General features: G+C 37.7%; 1 protein-coding gene across 8 annotated transcripts in view; it reads right to left on the minus strand.

The window, feature by feature from the left end:
• Positions 1–14,460, minus strand: part of Tut4 (terminal uridylyl transferase 4) — a 116,067-nt gene that overhangs the window by 22,509 nt on the left and 79,098 nt on the right. For all 8 annotated transcript variants that reach the window (XM_040756991.1, XM_040756990.1, XM_040756989.1 and 5 more), the window contains 4 exons: positions 12,351–12,408; positions 12,158–12,261; positions 10,102–10,191; positions 8,505–8,618 (listed from right to left, as the gene is read on the minus strand). In XM_040756991.1, the coding sequence (XP_040612925.1) occupies positions 8,505–8,618; positions 10,102–10,191; positions 12,158–12,261; positions 12,351–12,408 (366 nt within the window). The remainder of the gene's footprint in view (positions 1–8,504; positions 8,619–10,101; positions 10,192–12,157; positions 12,262–12,350; positions 12,409–14,460) is intronic.

A 14,460-nucleotide genomic window follows, 5' to 3' on the forward strand; every position in this document is an offset into this window, starting at 1 on the left:
AGTGTATGTTCTGGTATTTCATAATACAAAAAAAGCAAATACTTGGAAACTGTAGAGATGATGGCTCAATTGGTGAATCACTTGCATTTCAGAACCCACATAAAAAGCATGATGCTGTGCTCCTCTAATCCTAGTGATGGTATGGCATGAAACAGAGAAGTCACTAAGTCAGGAACTGGAATTGTAGACCAGTGGTAGAGTATCTGTCTAACATGTGCTAGCCCTGGTTTCATGATCTCAAAACAGTAAAAGTTTTAAGAGGGTTAGTACAAGTTATAACATTAAAGATTTAGATGTTAGGGCTAGGGATGTAACTCAACGGTTGGTACAGCTTGCTTAGCATGTAGGAGACCCAAATTCAATCCCAAGTACCAAAATAAATAAATAAAGCATATTTGCTTAAGAAACTTGAACATTCCCATGTCTACTTTATTGCTATAATATTTACGATCTACTCCTACACAAAAACTATACTTTTCTTTTAAAGTTGTATTAAGGCAAAACTTACTATCTTAAATATTTGGTTTGTTGGCATAAAGTACGTTCACAGTGCTGAGCTACCATCAGCCATTTACACTTCTTTCTTTTTCTTGTAAAACTCTGTTCAACTGTTATTTTCCATGCATCCCTCTCTCAGTTGCTGGCAACTACCATCTACCATTCTACTTTGTGTATCTATGAATTTGATTATTCTAAGTACCTAACTGGAATCAAATACTATGTGTCTTTAGTAACTGGCTTACCTCAATTGGCATAATGTCCTCAAGGTTCTTTGATTAAATTTAATTTTCCAGTTGATATAGTTTAAGAAAGCATAAATTTTCATGTAATCAACTAAGAACAAAACTCCTAAATCTCTTTTACTGTTAGTATTTATGTAAAGAATTTTCTTGAACTTACGATTCACTGGAACAGAAAAAAAAAAACTGCTTAAGAAAGTTCCTTTTAACAACAACAAAAAACAAACCTCCAAGGGTTAGGAACACAGTTTGGTGGAAGGCCTTGCCTAGAGGTTCAATACCCAGCAAAACACTACTCCAAGAGCCAAAACATAGTGTGATGTTATACGTGAAACCCCAACTACTCAAGAAGTAGTGGCGGAATAATACCAAATATCAGGCCAGTCTGAACAATTAACAAGATTGTCATAAGATATAATCTGTAATATAACATAAAAATTATAAATTTATAAACATTATAAGGGAATTTGAGATACAGCTCATGGGTAAAGCACTTCCTTAGCATGAATAAGGCTATGGAATAAATACATAGTACCACAAAACAAAACTTAGAATAAACCCTAATAACCAGCTGTTTAAAATTAGATTTAATTGCAAATGAAGTCAGAGATGAGTACTGTTTTTTGTTTGTTTGTTTGGTTGGTTTTGGGGTTTTTTTGGGGGGGAGTTCAAGATGGTTTCTCTGTGGCTTTGGAGGCTGGCTTGTCTTGAACTCACAAGAGATCCTCCTGCCTCTGCCTCCCGAGTGCTGGGATTAAAGGCATACACCACCGCCGCCTAGCGATAAGTAATGTTATTAAATATATACTTAACATTAAAAAAAAAGATCCATGCCAATGCCCAGTAAATAAATAACACCAGACAACAGAAACCATATGACCAGAAGCAAAAATGTACGTATCGGTCTGAAGTTATCAGTCTTGACCCACAACAAGAACTCATTATACTGGGCCCACTGATTGCCTGTGATTTTCAATTATAGTCTGTTAACCAAATAAGGGGTAGTCTCTGTCAACAGTACATATACTAAAAATGAAGTGACACAGAGATCAGCATGAACTATGCATAAGAATGACAGAAAATTCATGAAGCATGAGAGGCCATGTTCTAAAAGGGAACAAGAAGGGCATGTGGCATGGTTTGGAGGGAGAAAAGGGAAGAGGCAGATGATGCGATTATATTGTAATCTCAAAAACCAGAAGGAATGCCTCTGCCTTCTTGAGGACTGCAATTAAAGACTGAATGCATGCCCAGTTTGCTTTTGTTTCCTGACTTTTGAAGAAAGGTGTTACTATGTAGCCAGGTTGTCTAGTTTAGAAATGTTATTTCCTAGTCTTAAACTTGAGAGCCTTCTCCTGCTAATTATAGACGTGTACTACTTCAGTGTCTCTGCTTTCCAAGACAACACTGGAAACATATTATCATTACATTTTGTTTGGTTTTGTCTGTTAAGACAGGATCTTGCTAGTAACCTGAACTTGAAATCATCCTGCCTCACATCTGCCAATGGTGTTACACTTTTGACAGTGAACTCATAATCATGGAGGTTATGTAACTTGCTGAAGCCCATACTATCAGAAATAGGAGTTTAACTCTGAGCCCACATAACGCACCCACATAAATTAGCCCATGCTACCTCAATGATAATTAATCAAGATACAGAGAAAACACTGTTGCCCAATCATGTTAATCAACATGCTGTCAAAAGAACAAAGTATAAGTAATATTTGAATAACACAAAAAGCTCCCCAAATTCAAAACCTAAATAATTAGAGAAACATAGAAAGTGATAAAATTAATTTTGGCAGGCCTAATTATTTAATGGCAAATTTTAAAAATTCTATAGTGAGAGCTGGGCATAGTGGTGCACACCTTTTGTACCAACACTTAGGAGGCAAAAGTAGACAGATCTTTGTGAGTTCAAGGCGAGCTTGGTATACTGTGAGATTCCAGGAGAGCTATGAAGAGCAAACCCTGTCTAAAAAAAAGCAGGCCCCCCCCAAAAAAAGGGAGGAGGAGAGAAAATTAATATTCAAATAACTCATGGGGGGATACAGAACATGTAGATTCAAAACTTTCTCAGAAAAAGATCATGGATTGGGTTTAGATGAGAGGGAAGAAAGTTGACATGGACAACAATGGGCCCATGGAGACAGCGTCTTCTGGAATAAGAAAAACAATTCTGAATTTCCCAATGTGGCTCCAGATAAGACAGGTAAATAAAATATTTTTCTGTAATGGTAGTGATAAAATAAGAAGCTGGATGCTCATCCTCTGTGGCCCATTAACCTACTCCCCAGCTTCGAGGTGGCAAAGTTCCATGACTGAAGGGAAGGGAATGAGGCCGAAGGCCAAGAACTTGAACCTTAAAATTAACTGGCAACATTTGGTTAAACAAAACAACAAAATAAAAAAAAATTACAATCATCACCATCAATGAGTGATAAAACTGGGAGCATAAATTAACATAAAAATAAACAAACCCAACTATAGACTCCATTAATAATAAAAGGCAGTATTATGAACCCTCTATTCCCAAATTCAATAACCTATATAAACTAGTCCTTTCTTTCCTTTTCTTTTCTTTCTTGCTTGCTTAGTTTCATGGTAGTCCAAGCTGCTCTCAAACTCAGTACATAGCCCACAAGGGCATTCAACCTCTGATACTTCTACCTCATTTCCCCAGGTTTTGGGCTTACAAGCATACACCACATGTGGTGAATATGGTACCATGGAATCAAACACTGGGCTTCATCTATATTAGGCAAGCACTCTATCTAAATCCCTAACCTTTAAGTTTGTTTTTCTTTTGAGATAGGATTTCACTCTGTAGTCCAGGCTGGCATTGATATAATACAAACCTTCCTACCTCAGCCTCCCAAAATGCTTCAGGTACAAGAATGAGCAGTACATCCAACTAGACCAATTTCTTTATAGATAATTTTGCCAAAATGCACACAAGGAAAAACAAAACAATCTGGATAGGTGCTTATCAGTTAAAGAAACTAAATCAATACCTAATAACATTTCAAAAAACAATCCAACAATGTATCAAAATACATATCCCAAGTATTCAAGAATGGTTCAACACATTAAAAAAAATCAAACTAATCTATCACATCAGCAAGCAAAAGAAGAAAAATCATATTACTATTATCAATAGACTCAGAAAAAGCATTAGACAAAACTCAACACTTATTCATGAAAATGAAAGTAAAACCAGACACGGTAGCACACAACTACTTCTAAGTTCAAGAAGAATCAGATGAACTCAGAGTTTAAAAGAAACTTGAGCGACAAAGAAAAACTGTATTCCCAAAAGACAAAAAATAGCTATAGGCATGGTGGGAAAAAAACAACAATCCTGGCACTCTGCAAGTAGAAGCAGGAGGCTCACCAAGACCAGTCAGGTGTATACATCAAGTTCTAAGCTAACCAAGGACTACATATAAAATCTTTATAAATTTTAAACAAAATTAAAACCATAACGATTAAAAAAAACTTCCATAAACTAGAGGGTAGGAAACTATTATAACTTGAAAAAAAGTCTACCAAAATCTACAGGCCTCTTTTCCCTTTGGCAATGCTAAGCCGGGCAGTGGCACTGTATGTGTGGTACTCTGCATAGTCACGAAATATCTTCCTCTGCTTCTCCTTGGAGCCATTTGTACTTTTCTTTCCAGTCCTTGCCTGGCCCTCATGCTTGCCTCCTCCATGAATTCAGTCTTCTTGTGCTGTCCACTTGTGACATATGCCACTTTAAAAATTTTGCCAAAGACCATGACTAGAGAAATGGTACACTTGTTAAAAATCACTTGCTGCTCTCACAAAGGATCAAAATTTGGTTCAAAGCACACACTGGGAAACTTGCACCCACCTGGTATATACTCACACATAAACATTAGAAAAGTATTGATAAGCCAGGAGGTGGTGGCACACACCTTTAATCCCAGCACTCAGGAGGCATAGGCAGAGTTTGAGACCAGCCTGGTCTACAATGGCTAGTTCCAGGACAGCCTCCAAAGCCACAGAGAAACCCTGTCTAGAGAGGGGGGAAGGAGGGAGGGAGGGAGGGAGGGAGGAAGGGGGAGAGAGAGAGAGAGAGAGAGAGAGAGAGAGAGAGAGAGAGAGAGAGAGAGAGAGAGAGAGAGAGAGAGAGGAAAGGAAAGGTAGGTACGTAGGTAGGTAGGTAGGTAGGTAGGTAGGTAGGTAGGTAGGTATTGATCAAACTTTAACATATACCACACTACAGACCTAAAGATGACAGATAAGTGTATGGAAAGATACTCTCCAATGTAAGTAATAGGAAAATACCACAGCACATCTAATAAAATGGCCAAAGTACAGAACACAGACGTAACACAAATTCTGGTAAGGATATGGAGGAAGAGGAGCTTTCCCTCATTTCTGGTGGGAATATAAAATGGTACAGCCACTTTGGAGTTCAGGTCAAAAGAAGACATCAGATACCCTGGAACAGGAATTGCAGATGGTTGTGAGCTGCCATGTGGGTGCTGGAAACTGTATCTGTGTTCTCTTCAAGAGCAGCCAATGCTCTTAGTGCTGTGCCATCTCTCTAGTAAAGTGTCAACTTGCTATAACTTAGAATCACCTCTGATAGAGAGCATGAATGAAGGACTGCCTAGATCAAGTTTGCCTGTCCACATGTCTGTGGAGGGCTGTCTGTTTTGTTAACTCATATAGAAGGACCCACGCGTTATGGACAGCAGCATTACCTAGGTGTTGGGAAAGAAGAGACTATATCTAACAGGAAATATTAACCAGAAAGCATGCAGTAAGCATGGATGTATTCATTTTTCACTGCTCTTGACTGTAGATGTGGCGTGATCAACTATCTCAAACTCCTGCTGTTGTGACTTCCCTGAAATTATGGACCAAAGCTGAAACTGTTTAAGCCAAATAAACCTTTTCCACCCCTAAGCTACTTTTTTGTCAGAATATTTTATCATAGTACAGAAATGAAACTGGGACAATAGCCGGGCGTTGGTGGCGCACGCCTTTAATCCCAGCACTCGGGAGGCAGAGGCAGTCGGATCTCTGTGAGTTCGAGGCCAGCCTGGTCTACAAGAGCTAGTTCCAGGACAGCCTCCAAAGCCACAGAGAAACCCTGTCTCGAAAAACCAAAAAAAAAAAAAAAAGAAACTGGGACAATATGTTAAAGGCTTGGTCATCAAGATGATGCAATGAAGATCTTATTAGGTTTTTATGGGAAATTATTAGGTTATTGAGGACAGGTCCTACAAGTAGATTGTGAAACACCAGTTTCAGTGTCTCTATGCCACCTGCTCCACCACATACAGGAAACATAATATGCTAAGGGGGGGAGCAACTAATCTTAAACTATACTGTCTATAATCATAAGCCAAATATAGCATTTATTATAGGTTAACTGTCCTAGTTCACTGTATTAATGTGAGGCTGACTCATGCAATGAGTAAAAAAAGGAGCCAAAAAAAAAAAAAGGGTAGATAGTATTTGATATTTTACACAAAGACAGAATTATGGAGATACTAAAAAGATCTTGATAGTAGATGTCTTTAATCTCAGCATTTAGGAGGCAGAGGCAGGCGGATCTCTCTAAGTTCAAAGCCATCCTGGTCTACAGAGTGAGTCCCAGGACAGCCAAAGATACACAGAGAAATCATGTCTAAAAAAAACAAACAACAACAAAAAAAACAGTGATTTCAAAGAGTTGGCAGGATGGAGGATGACTACACAAAGCAAAAACTTACAAGTTCAGAAAAAAAATATCGTATAATAAAAATGTGCGCATAATTAGGTATTTATCCAAATCTACATAATATACAACACCAAGCACGAACCAATAATGTAAACTATGGATTTGGTATGACTATGATATGTCACTGAAAATTTATTTATATATATATATATATTTTGGTTTTTCGAGACAGGGTTTCTCTGTAGCTTTGGAGGCTGTCCTGGAACTCACTTTGTAGACCAGGCTGGCCTCGAACTCACAGAGATCCGCCTGCCTCTGCCTCCCGAGTGCTGGGATTAAAGGCGTGTGCCACCAACACCCGGCGAAAATTTATAAATTTTAACAATGTATTAAGTTGATAATGAAGGAGTGCCTGCCCAGATAAGGGATATATTTCTACATAGTCCTCAAATTTTGCTATGATCTTAAAATTAACAAAAAATACAGACTGTTCTGACTGGAAATATATCTCAATACTATACTGTGCACAGCACAACAAAGACAAATGTAAAGGTATATAACCAAGAAAATAGCACTTAGTTAGGATTTTTTCCCTGGGGGGAAAATATTTAAAATTACTTCCCTGGTACTGATTGTAAAAAGAGGAAGAGGTACTGCTAAAACCATATCATTTATGAGTCTACTTGAAAATTCTGGACTGGCTATCAGGTATTTATATCACATAGTTTGGTATTTTGTCATTTCCTTCTTTGGCATCACATTACAGTGAACTTGCAGCGGTGGCCACAACCCCTTGGGTGTGGCCTCAGTCAGAAGGAAGCAGAAAGAGGGAAGCTTGAAGTGTGGCTTTCCTTGGTGCTTCCTTTCTGGTAGATCAGCCGATCTGGTAGGAAGGGCAGTGAAACACTCCCAGGGTTCTTTGTCTTTTTTCTGTGTAATTGTTCCCCAATGAACACCCATTTATTATTTATCTTGGGTCTAGTGAAATAATTACAACCTTGCCTTCATTATAGTGTATGTGAAAACAGAATATGTGGTTTTCCAGCCTGGCATGGTAGCACACACCGTTAGTCACAGCACAGGGGAGGAAGAGGAAAGGAGGTCTCTGTGAATTCGAGGCCAGCTTGCTCTACAAAGCAATTTCCAAAATAGTCATGACTATTACAGAGAAAAACTGTCTCAAAAAACAAAAACAAAGCAGAAGAATATGTGGTTTTCCAAATGCTTCTGGTATTTTCTCCTATCTCTAAGAAAATAGAACTGGATCTTCTCTAATGCCCACAAATTCACTCTGTTCCCAAAATTGGGAAAAACAAATGGAACATTAAGAATTATTTTACACCTATTTCAGAGAGTATAAACTTGCTTTAGAAGTTGATACTGAGTCACCAATTCTTTGTGACTATGAACATAATAACCTCCTTCTTTCAAAGTGCATTCTTATGCTTAGTTAACATGACTTTAGAAGAAATAAGGAAATTTTCCTTATTTCTTCTTTTTTTTTTGAGGGGGGTGGGAGGGAGGACAGGATTTCTCTGTGTAGCCCTGGCTGTCCAGGAACCCACTTTGTAGACGAGGCTGGCCTGCCTCTGCCTCCTGAGTGCTGGGATTAAAGGCTTGCTTGCACCACCACCACTGGGCTCATCTGCAAATATTACAAGGCTACAACATTTTGAATTATAAAAGATACTCAACAGTTCCAATTACCTCTCATTCCTCTAATAGTCAATATGTTCCTATAATAAATTTTCCCAAAAGGTTCACTATTTAATTATAGCATTAATTTTAACAGGAAACTCTGAACATTCATGATAGAAAAATGCCCTATGATGTCATGAACTCGGCAAGCTCTCCTGTTTAAATCCAAATTTGCTTAAAAATACCCATAAGAGTTCTTTTTTTAGATATGTTATCACTCATTTGCTTAGGGTGTCCTGAAACATACTATGTATCCCAGGCTGTCCTTGAACTCATAATAATCATATTTCTTTGGCATTCCAAGACTTGGAACTACAGGCATCAGTCACTGTGCTCTGGGCTTTACAGTTTTCTTGAACACTAACCTCTTGTAGGACTGGGATAACTGGTGGTTTTCTTTGCTGCAGAAAGTACAGCACCATAAGGATATACGCATATGAAGATAAACTTCCCCGAGATGCATCTCCAATGTCACAGCGCTAGAAAATACAATGATTACAAATAAAAATTAATATGCTCATTCCACAAACCATTGACTACACTGATATGCCATTCTATTTTATTTTATTTATTTATTGAAGTAAGGTAAAGTCCTGGCTGTCCTGGACCTTGTTCTGTAGACCAGGCTGGTCTCAAACTCAGAGATCTACCTGCCTCTGCCTCCCAAGTACCGGGACTAAACGTATTCATTACCATACCTAGCAACTTTAAAAGAATCAGTTTAATGCACACACTTGAAAAACAGGCACTATCAAAACAAGAATAGCAAATCAAAGTTAATGATCTAGTACTTCTGTTTCGAAAATTATCTTTAAAAATTTATAAAAATGGCAGGGAGTTGGGGGCACACGCCTTTAATCCCAGCACTAGGGAGGCAAAGACAGGCGGATCTTTGTGAGTTCGAGACCAGCCTGGTCTACAAGAGCTAGTTCCAGGACAGCCTCCAAAGTCATAGAGAAACCCTGCCTCAAAACAAACAAACAAGGATAAAATAACTATGAAATTTAATTTTAAAATTGGAATAGTTACAATAGGAAAGCAATCAAAAAAATTAGTTTATCAGTAAAGTTTAGTATAAAGGTACTGGAGCTATCCATACAAAGTAGTAGTAGTAGTATATATTCACTTAAAGAAGAGTAATTAAACTAAATATTTTTTAAAATGAGGGTCAAGAAAATGACTTAGTGAAATAGAGTAATATCTGTGAAAATCAAGAGGGCCTGGGCTCAAACCCCTGATTTCTACATAAAAGTTCAGAGGGGCTACATGGGCTTGTGAGAGCAGCACTGAAGGGCAGACAGGAAAACCCTGGGAGCATATATTATAGATCAGCTATCTTTTCTTTTTTAAAGGTTTATTTATTATGTATACAGTGTTCTGCCTGCATGTATCTCTGCAGGCCAGAAGAGGGCATGAGATCTCATTACAGATGGTTTGAGCCACCATGTGGTTACTGGCAATTGAATCTGAGTCTTCTGGAACAGCAGTCAGTGCTTTTAACAACTGAGCCATCTCTCCAGCTCCAACTATCTTTTTTTTTAAAGCGCAGGGACCAATCAGACACACTAGTACACACCTTTAATCCTAGCCCTAAGGAGGCAGAGGCAGAAGGAGCTCTGTGAATTCGAGGCCAGTTTAGTCTACATAGCAAGTTCCAGGCCAGCAGAGGCTACATAATGAGATCTTGTAACAAAAATAAATTAAAAAATAATAATAAATAAATTAAATTAATATATAACAAAAGTTCAGGTACAACTCAAGAGATTAAAATAGGAAGATCAACTGGGTTCAAGAAATAGAGCAAGACCCTATCTAAGAAGAGAATGAAAAATAAAATAGTAAGAAAAAAATCTATATAAATAAAATTGAGACAATATTTTCACAAGTCTAACATCAGTATGTTTCATTCTGGCTATCACATGTATTATAGCAAAACAGATGCTTTAATTTCTCCATAAGTACCTTGGCAAACACTTTCATTGTATATCCCAAGTACTGTACTCTAGGATCAATAGCTGCATAAGTAGCTAGCATTCTTGTGTTGTGTTGAGCCTGAAAAAAATTAGATATTTGAAGCCATTTAATATGTACTAATAAACTTATAAATCATGTAAAAATACAATACACTGCAAATAGTACAGAGATTACAAGATGGATACCAGATCTCATTATAGAAGGTTGTGAACTACCATGTGATTGCTGGAAATTGAATTCAGGACCTCTGGAAGAGCAGTCATTGCTTTTAACCTCTAAGCCATCTCTCCAGCCTATCAACTTTTTTTTTAAGTTAAGAAGGAAAAGTGGGAATGTAGCGTTCCCACTATCACAAATTATACTATCAAGTTTTGCACATTTACAGGAATCATTCAGCATATTCCGGATAAACACCTATGTGATAATGATATCTTCCCTGCCAGGGAAATCTGTCAACTTTTCAAATTAAAAGTACAAACCAATAACAAACATACTAAGACATTCCCATTCACAACAGTCTCAAAGAAAATAATGTATATAAGAAAAAATCTAAACAAGGAGGAGAAAGATTTTTACAATGTAACCTTTAAATCAATGAAGAGACAAAATACTAGACCTATCATGTTCATGGACTAGTAGAATCAATATTATAAAAATAACTTTCTGCCAAAAATCTTTAACAGATTCAATACAACCCAATAAAAATTTCCACCTCGTACTTCACAGAAACAGAAAAAAAAAACTTTTCTAAAATTCATATGGAAACACTAAGTCAAAAAAAAAGTCCTGAACAAAAGGAGTCATACTGAAGGGATTACATTTTCAGACCTTAAGATCACATTATTATAATGTATATGGATTATTACACAGTCATAATAATAAAAACAATAAGAAACTGGCACATATGAAGACATGTAGGCCAATGGGGCAATACTAAAGACCCAAATATGAGTATGTCTAACTACAGCTATCTAATACTTGACAAAGATGCCAAAAAACATAACATTGGAGAAAAGACAGCATCTTCACAAAAATGGTTCTGGGAAGCTAGAAGTCTGTATGCAAATGAATAAAATTATACCAGTATCTATCACCTTGCACAAAAGTAAGTTAACTCCAAACTGATCAAAGACCTAAATCTGAATCCTGAAACATTGCAACTACTAGAGGAAAACATAGGCAGTACCTTATAGTGTATAGGTGTAGGAGAGGACTTTCTGAAGTAGGACTACACCCATCTAGGAATTGCATCTAAGATCGAAAACCTCATAAAACTAAAAAGCTTCTATACAGCTAAGAAATAATCAAATGGCCCGGAGGAGGTGGCGCACTTGGGAGGCAGAGTCAGGGGGATCTCAGCAAGTTCAAGACAGCCTGGTGTACAAAGCTAGTTATAGGTTAGCCAGAACTGTTACCCAGAGAAAACCTGTCTTGAGAAATCAAAAAACAAGATGGGGGAGGGGGAGACAATCAAGTGAAGAAGAGAAAGCCCACAGAATGGTAGACAATCTTTGCCATTTGTAAATATGACAAAGGATTAATATTCAGAATATATAAATAATTCAAAATACAGTAAAAAAACATACAAACAAAAAACACCAAACAATCCAATCAAAAATGGGCTTGGGATCTGAACAGGGAGTTCTTTTTGTTTGTTTTGTTTTTCAAGACAGGGTTTCTTCATGTAGCCCTTACTGTCCTAGAACTCATTCTGTAAACCAGGCTGGCCTCAAACTCAGAGATCCACCTGCCTCCAGGATTAAAGGTGTGTACCACCAGGCCCAGCTCAGGGAATTCTTCATATGAACTGAGCAGTTTGTATTGATATATTTAGAAATATACACACATATATAATATATATGTACAAACATATACATACACAGTAACTAATGAAACTTTCAATTTGTAGAAAGAATCCAGGGGAGCATGGGAAGGGTGGGAGGAAAGGGAAAAGAGAAAGGAATATACTTATATTTTAATATCAAAAATATATTCAAAATGTAAAAATAAAAGTACAACTATAGCCTACAAAGAAAAATCTTACCAATGTGTTATACAGACTGATATCACCTTCTAGTCCACTTCGTCTATGTTCAAATTTTACGATAGGCACTTTGGCAGTAGTTATAGGCAGAATGTTTCTTAAACCTGAGGGTGAGGAAACAAAAACTTAAGAAAATTAAATATGTCTTATAATAATAAAAAGTATTTTTTGTCATAAAGATGTGAAATTTTACCTGGATGCCTCTTAAGAATTTTTGCCAGATTTTCAATTATTTCCTTACAGTTTAATTTCTGGAAAAATAAACAAGAAAGTAGGGTTGAATTTGACCTATTATAAATTCTACTTTAACCACAACATTTAATACCGACGCTGTTAACTAAGTAACAGTTCAAAGACCCACATCACCAACATAACCCTGGAACCTGGTAGAAATGCAGAACCTCAGGTCTTTCTAATATGTATTCTAGGAAGATCCCAAGGCTGTTCACACACAGACTGAAAAGCATGAAGAGAGAAATGATTTTCAATATATAAATCTGGTTTTTACAGAAAATTATCTATGATATCCGTTCTTTTGTTTTTGAATTGGTGAATTTATTAAGAATATAGTAAGTGGGAGTAAAAAAAAAACAGTATGCAGCAAAAAAATAGTAAGACTGTTAGATCAGATATATTATCCAGCAGAAACTACCAGAGAAGCCTGAGCTACACAACAGCAAGACCTGTTGAACAAGAGGGTCCCAGGCAGAACATTCAGTCAGTTTACTTACTGTTTTACTCCTTTAGTCCTGGTACTATATATTCAAAAAACTCACTCATTTAAAAAAATACAGCTATTGTAGACCATTCTCTATATAAAACATAACTGGCATAGTTGCAAGATCTAAAATATGCCAATTCTGCTGAAACTTACAGAATGAAATTAAAGATAGGTTTAGTGAGGGCCAAATACTGTCATGATAAAGAACACAGGCACCAAGTTTAGACAAAACCAGACTCAAATTTTGAAGTATTAACTGCAAGATTAATTCTTAATATCGTCAATCATCACACTACTACTCTATAAAGACAAAATAATCATTAAGTTCTTACCCTAAAAAGGTGCTGGAGAATTACATACAACCTATTAAAAAGCATTCAGCAACTAGGAGGTGGTAGCACAGGCTTTTATCCCAGCACTCAGGAGGCAGAGGCAGGCAGATCTCTGTGAGTTCAAGGCCAGTCTGATCTTCAGAGTTCTAGGACATCCAAGTCTGCTACACCAAGAAACACATTCTCAAAAAACCAAAAATCAACAACAAAACCCCCAGCAAGTCTGATGTAAGACATGCACTTACAGTTTTTCAGTTATTTATTATTCTTGTTACTGTGTGTTTTGTGGGCTGAGTTTTGCTTGTTTGTTTCATTTTGGTGTTTTGAGATAGGGAATCTCTATGTAGCCCTGGCTGTCCTGGAGTCTCTATGTACACCAGGCTACACCAGGCTAGCTAGCCTTGATTGAACTCAGACCTGCTTCTGTCTAGCCCCACCACCCCCTACTGGGGTTAAAGGTGTGTACCACCATGCCTGGTTTCTGTTATTATGTTCATGAACATAATCTTATTAGTACAGCACCAACTTCCCAAATTTAAATCTATTTTTTAAAAAGCAGAGACAGCACAATTGGCATGGCAATGAAAATCAAAACAGCCTGATCCTCAGACTCAGAGCAGCATCAGTGGGAAGCCCCAACCCCAGCCCAGAAGCAACATCAGAAGGAGGCCCCAGCCTCAGGCCTGGGAGCAGGGAACAACCACTGGGTAAGGCAACAGCAACAGTTTCCAACTGTGGCTTCCAGAAACTATAGCAAGGAGGTCCTTTGGGAAAGGGCACCTGTGTCCCAGCCAACATCCACTGCCATTTCTCTGTAGGAGAAATCCCACTGCTATAGCAACCACTGGACCCTCAGACCCACCCACACCAAAAGGAGCAATCACCAAAGCTATGGACCCCGCCTCCAAAAGGAGGAGCATCCATAGGGGATGTAGCCCCATCGGCACCTTAAGGACGACCACCTGAGCCTAGGGCCACTAGGAGTGTTCAACAGAGGCTCTGCTCTGCTTGCTCAGTCAACGGAGTCACAGCCTTCAACTATACCAATTGGAGAAAGAGAGACCGCCCCCCCCCAAGCACAAGTTCCAACTATACGGATTAGAGGAATAGATGCATAGACAAAAAGGTAAGAACACACTCAACAATATAAAGAGCAACACAGCATCACTAGAAACTAGTGCTGCTACAACAGTATGACCTGAACATTCCAACACAGGTGAAATAGAAGAAAATGACCTAAAATAACTTTA

This window comes from Mesocricetus auratus, unplaced genomic scaffold (genome assembly GCF_017639785.1).
Source record: "Mesocricetus auratus isolate SY011 unplaced genomic scaffold, BCM_Maur_2.0 Super-Scaffold_100014, whole genome shotgun sequence".
Taxonomy (NCBI): Eukaryota; Metazoa; Chordata; class Mammalia; order Rodentia; family Cricetidae; genus Mesocricetus; species Mesocricetus auratus.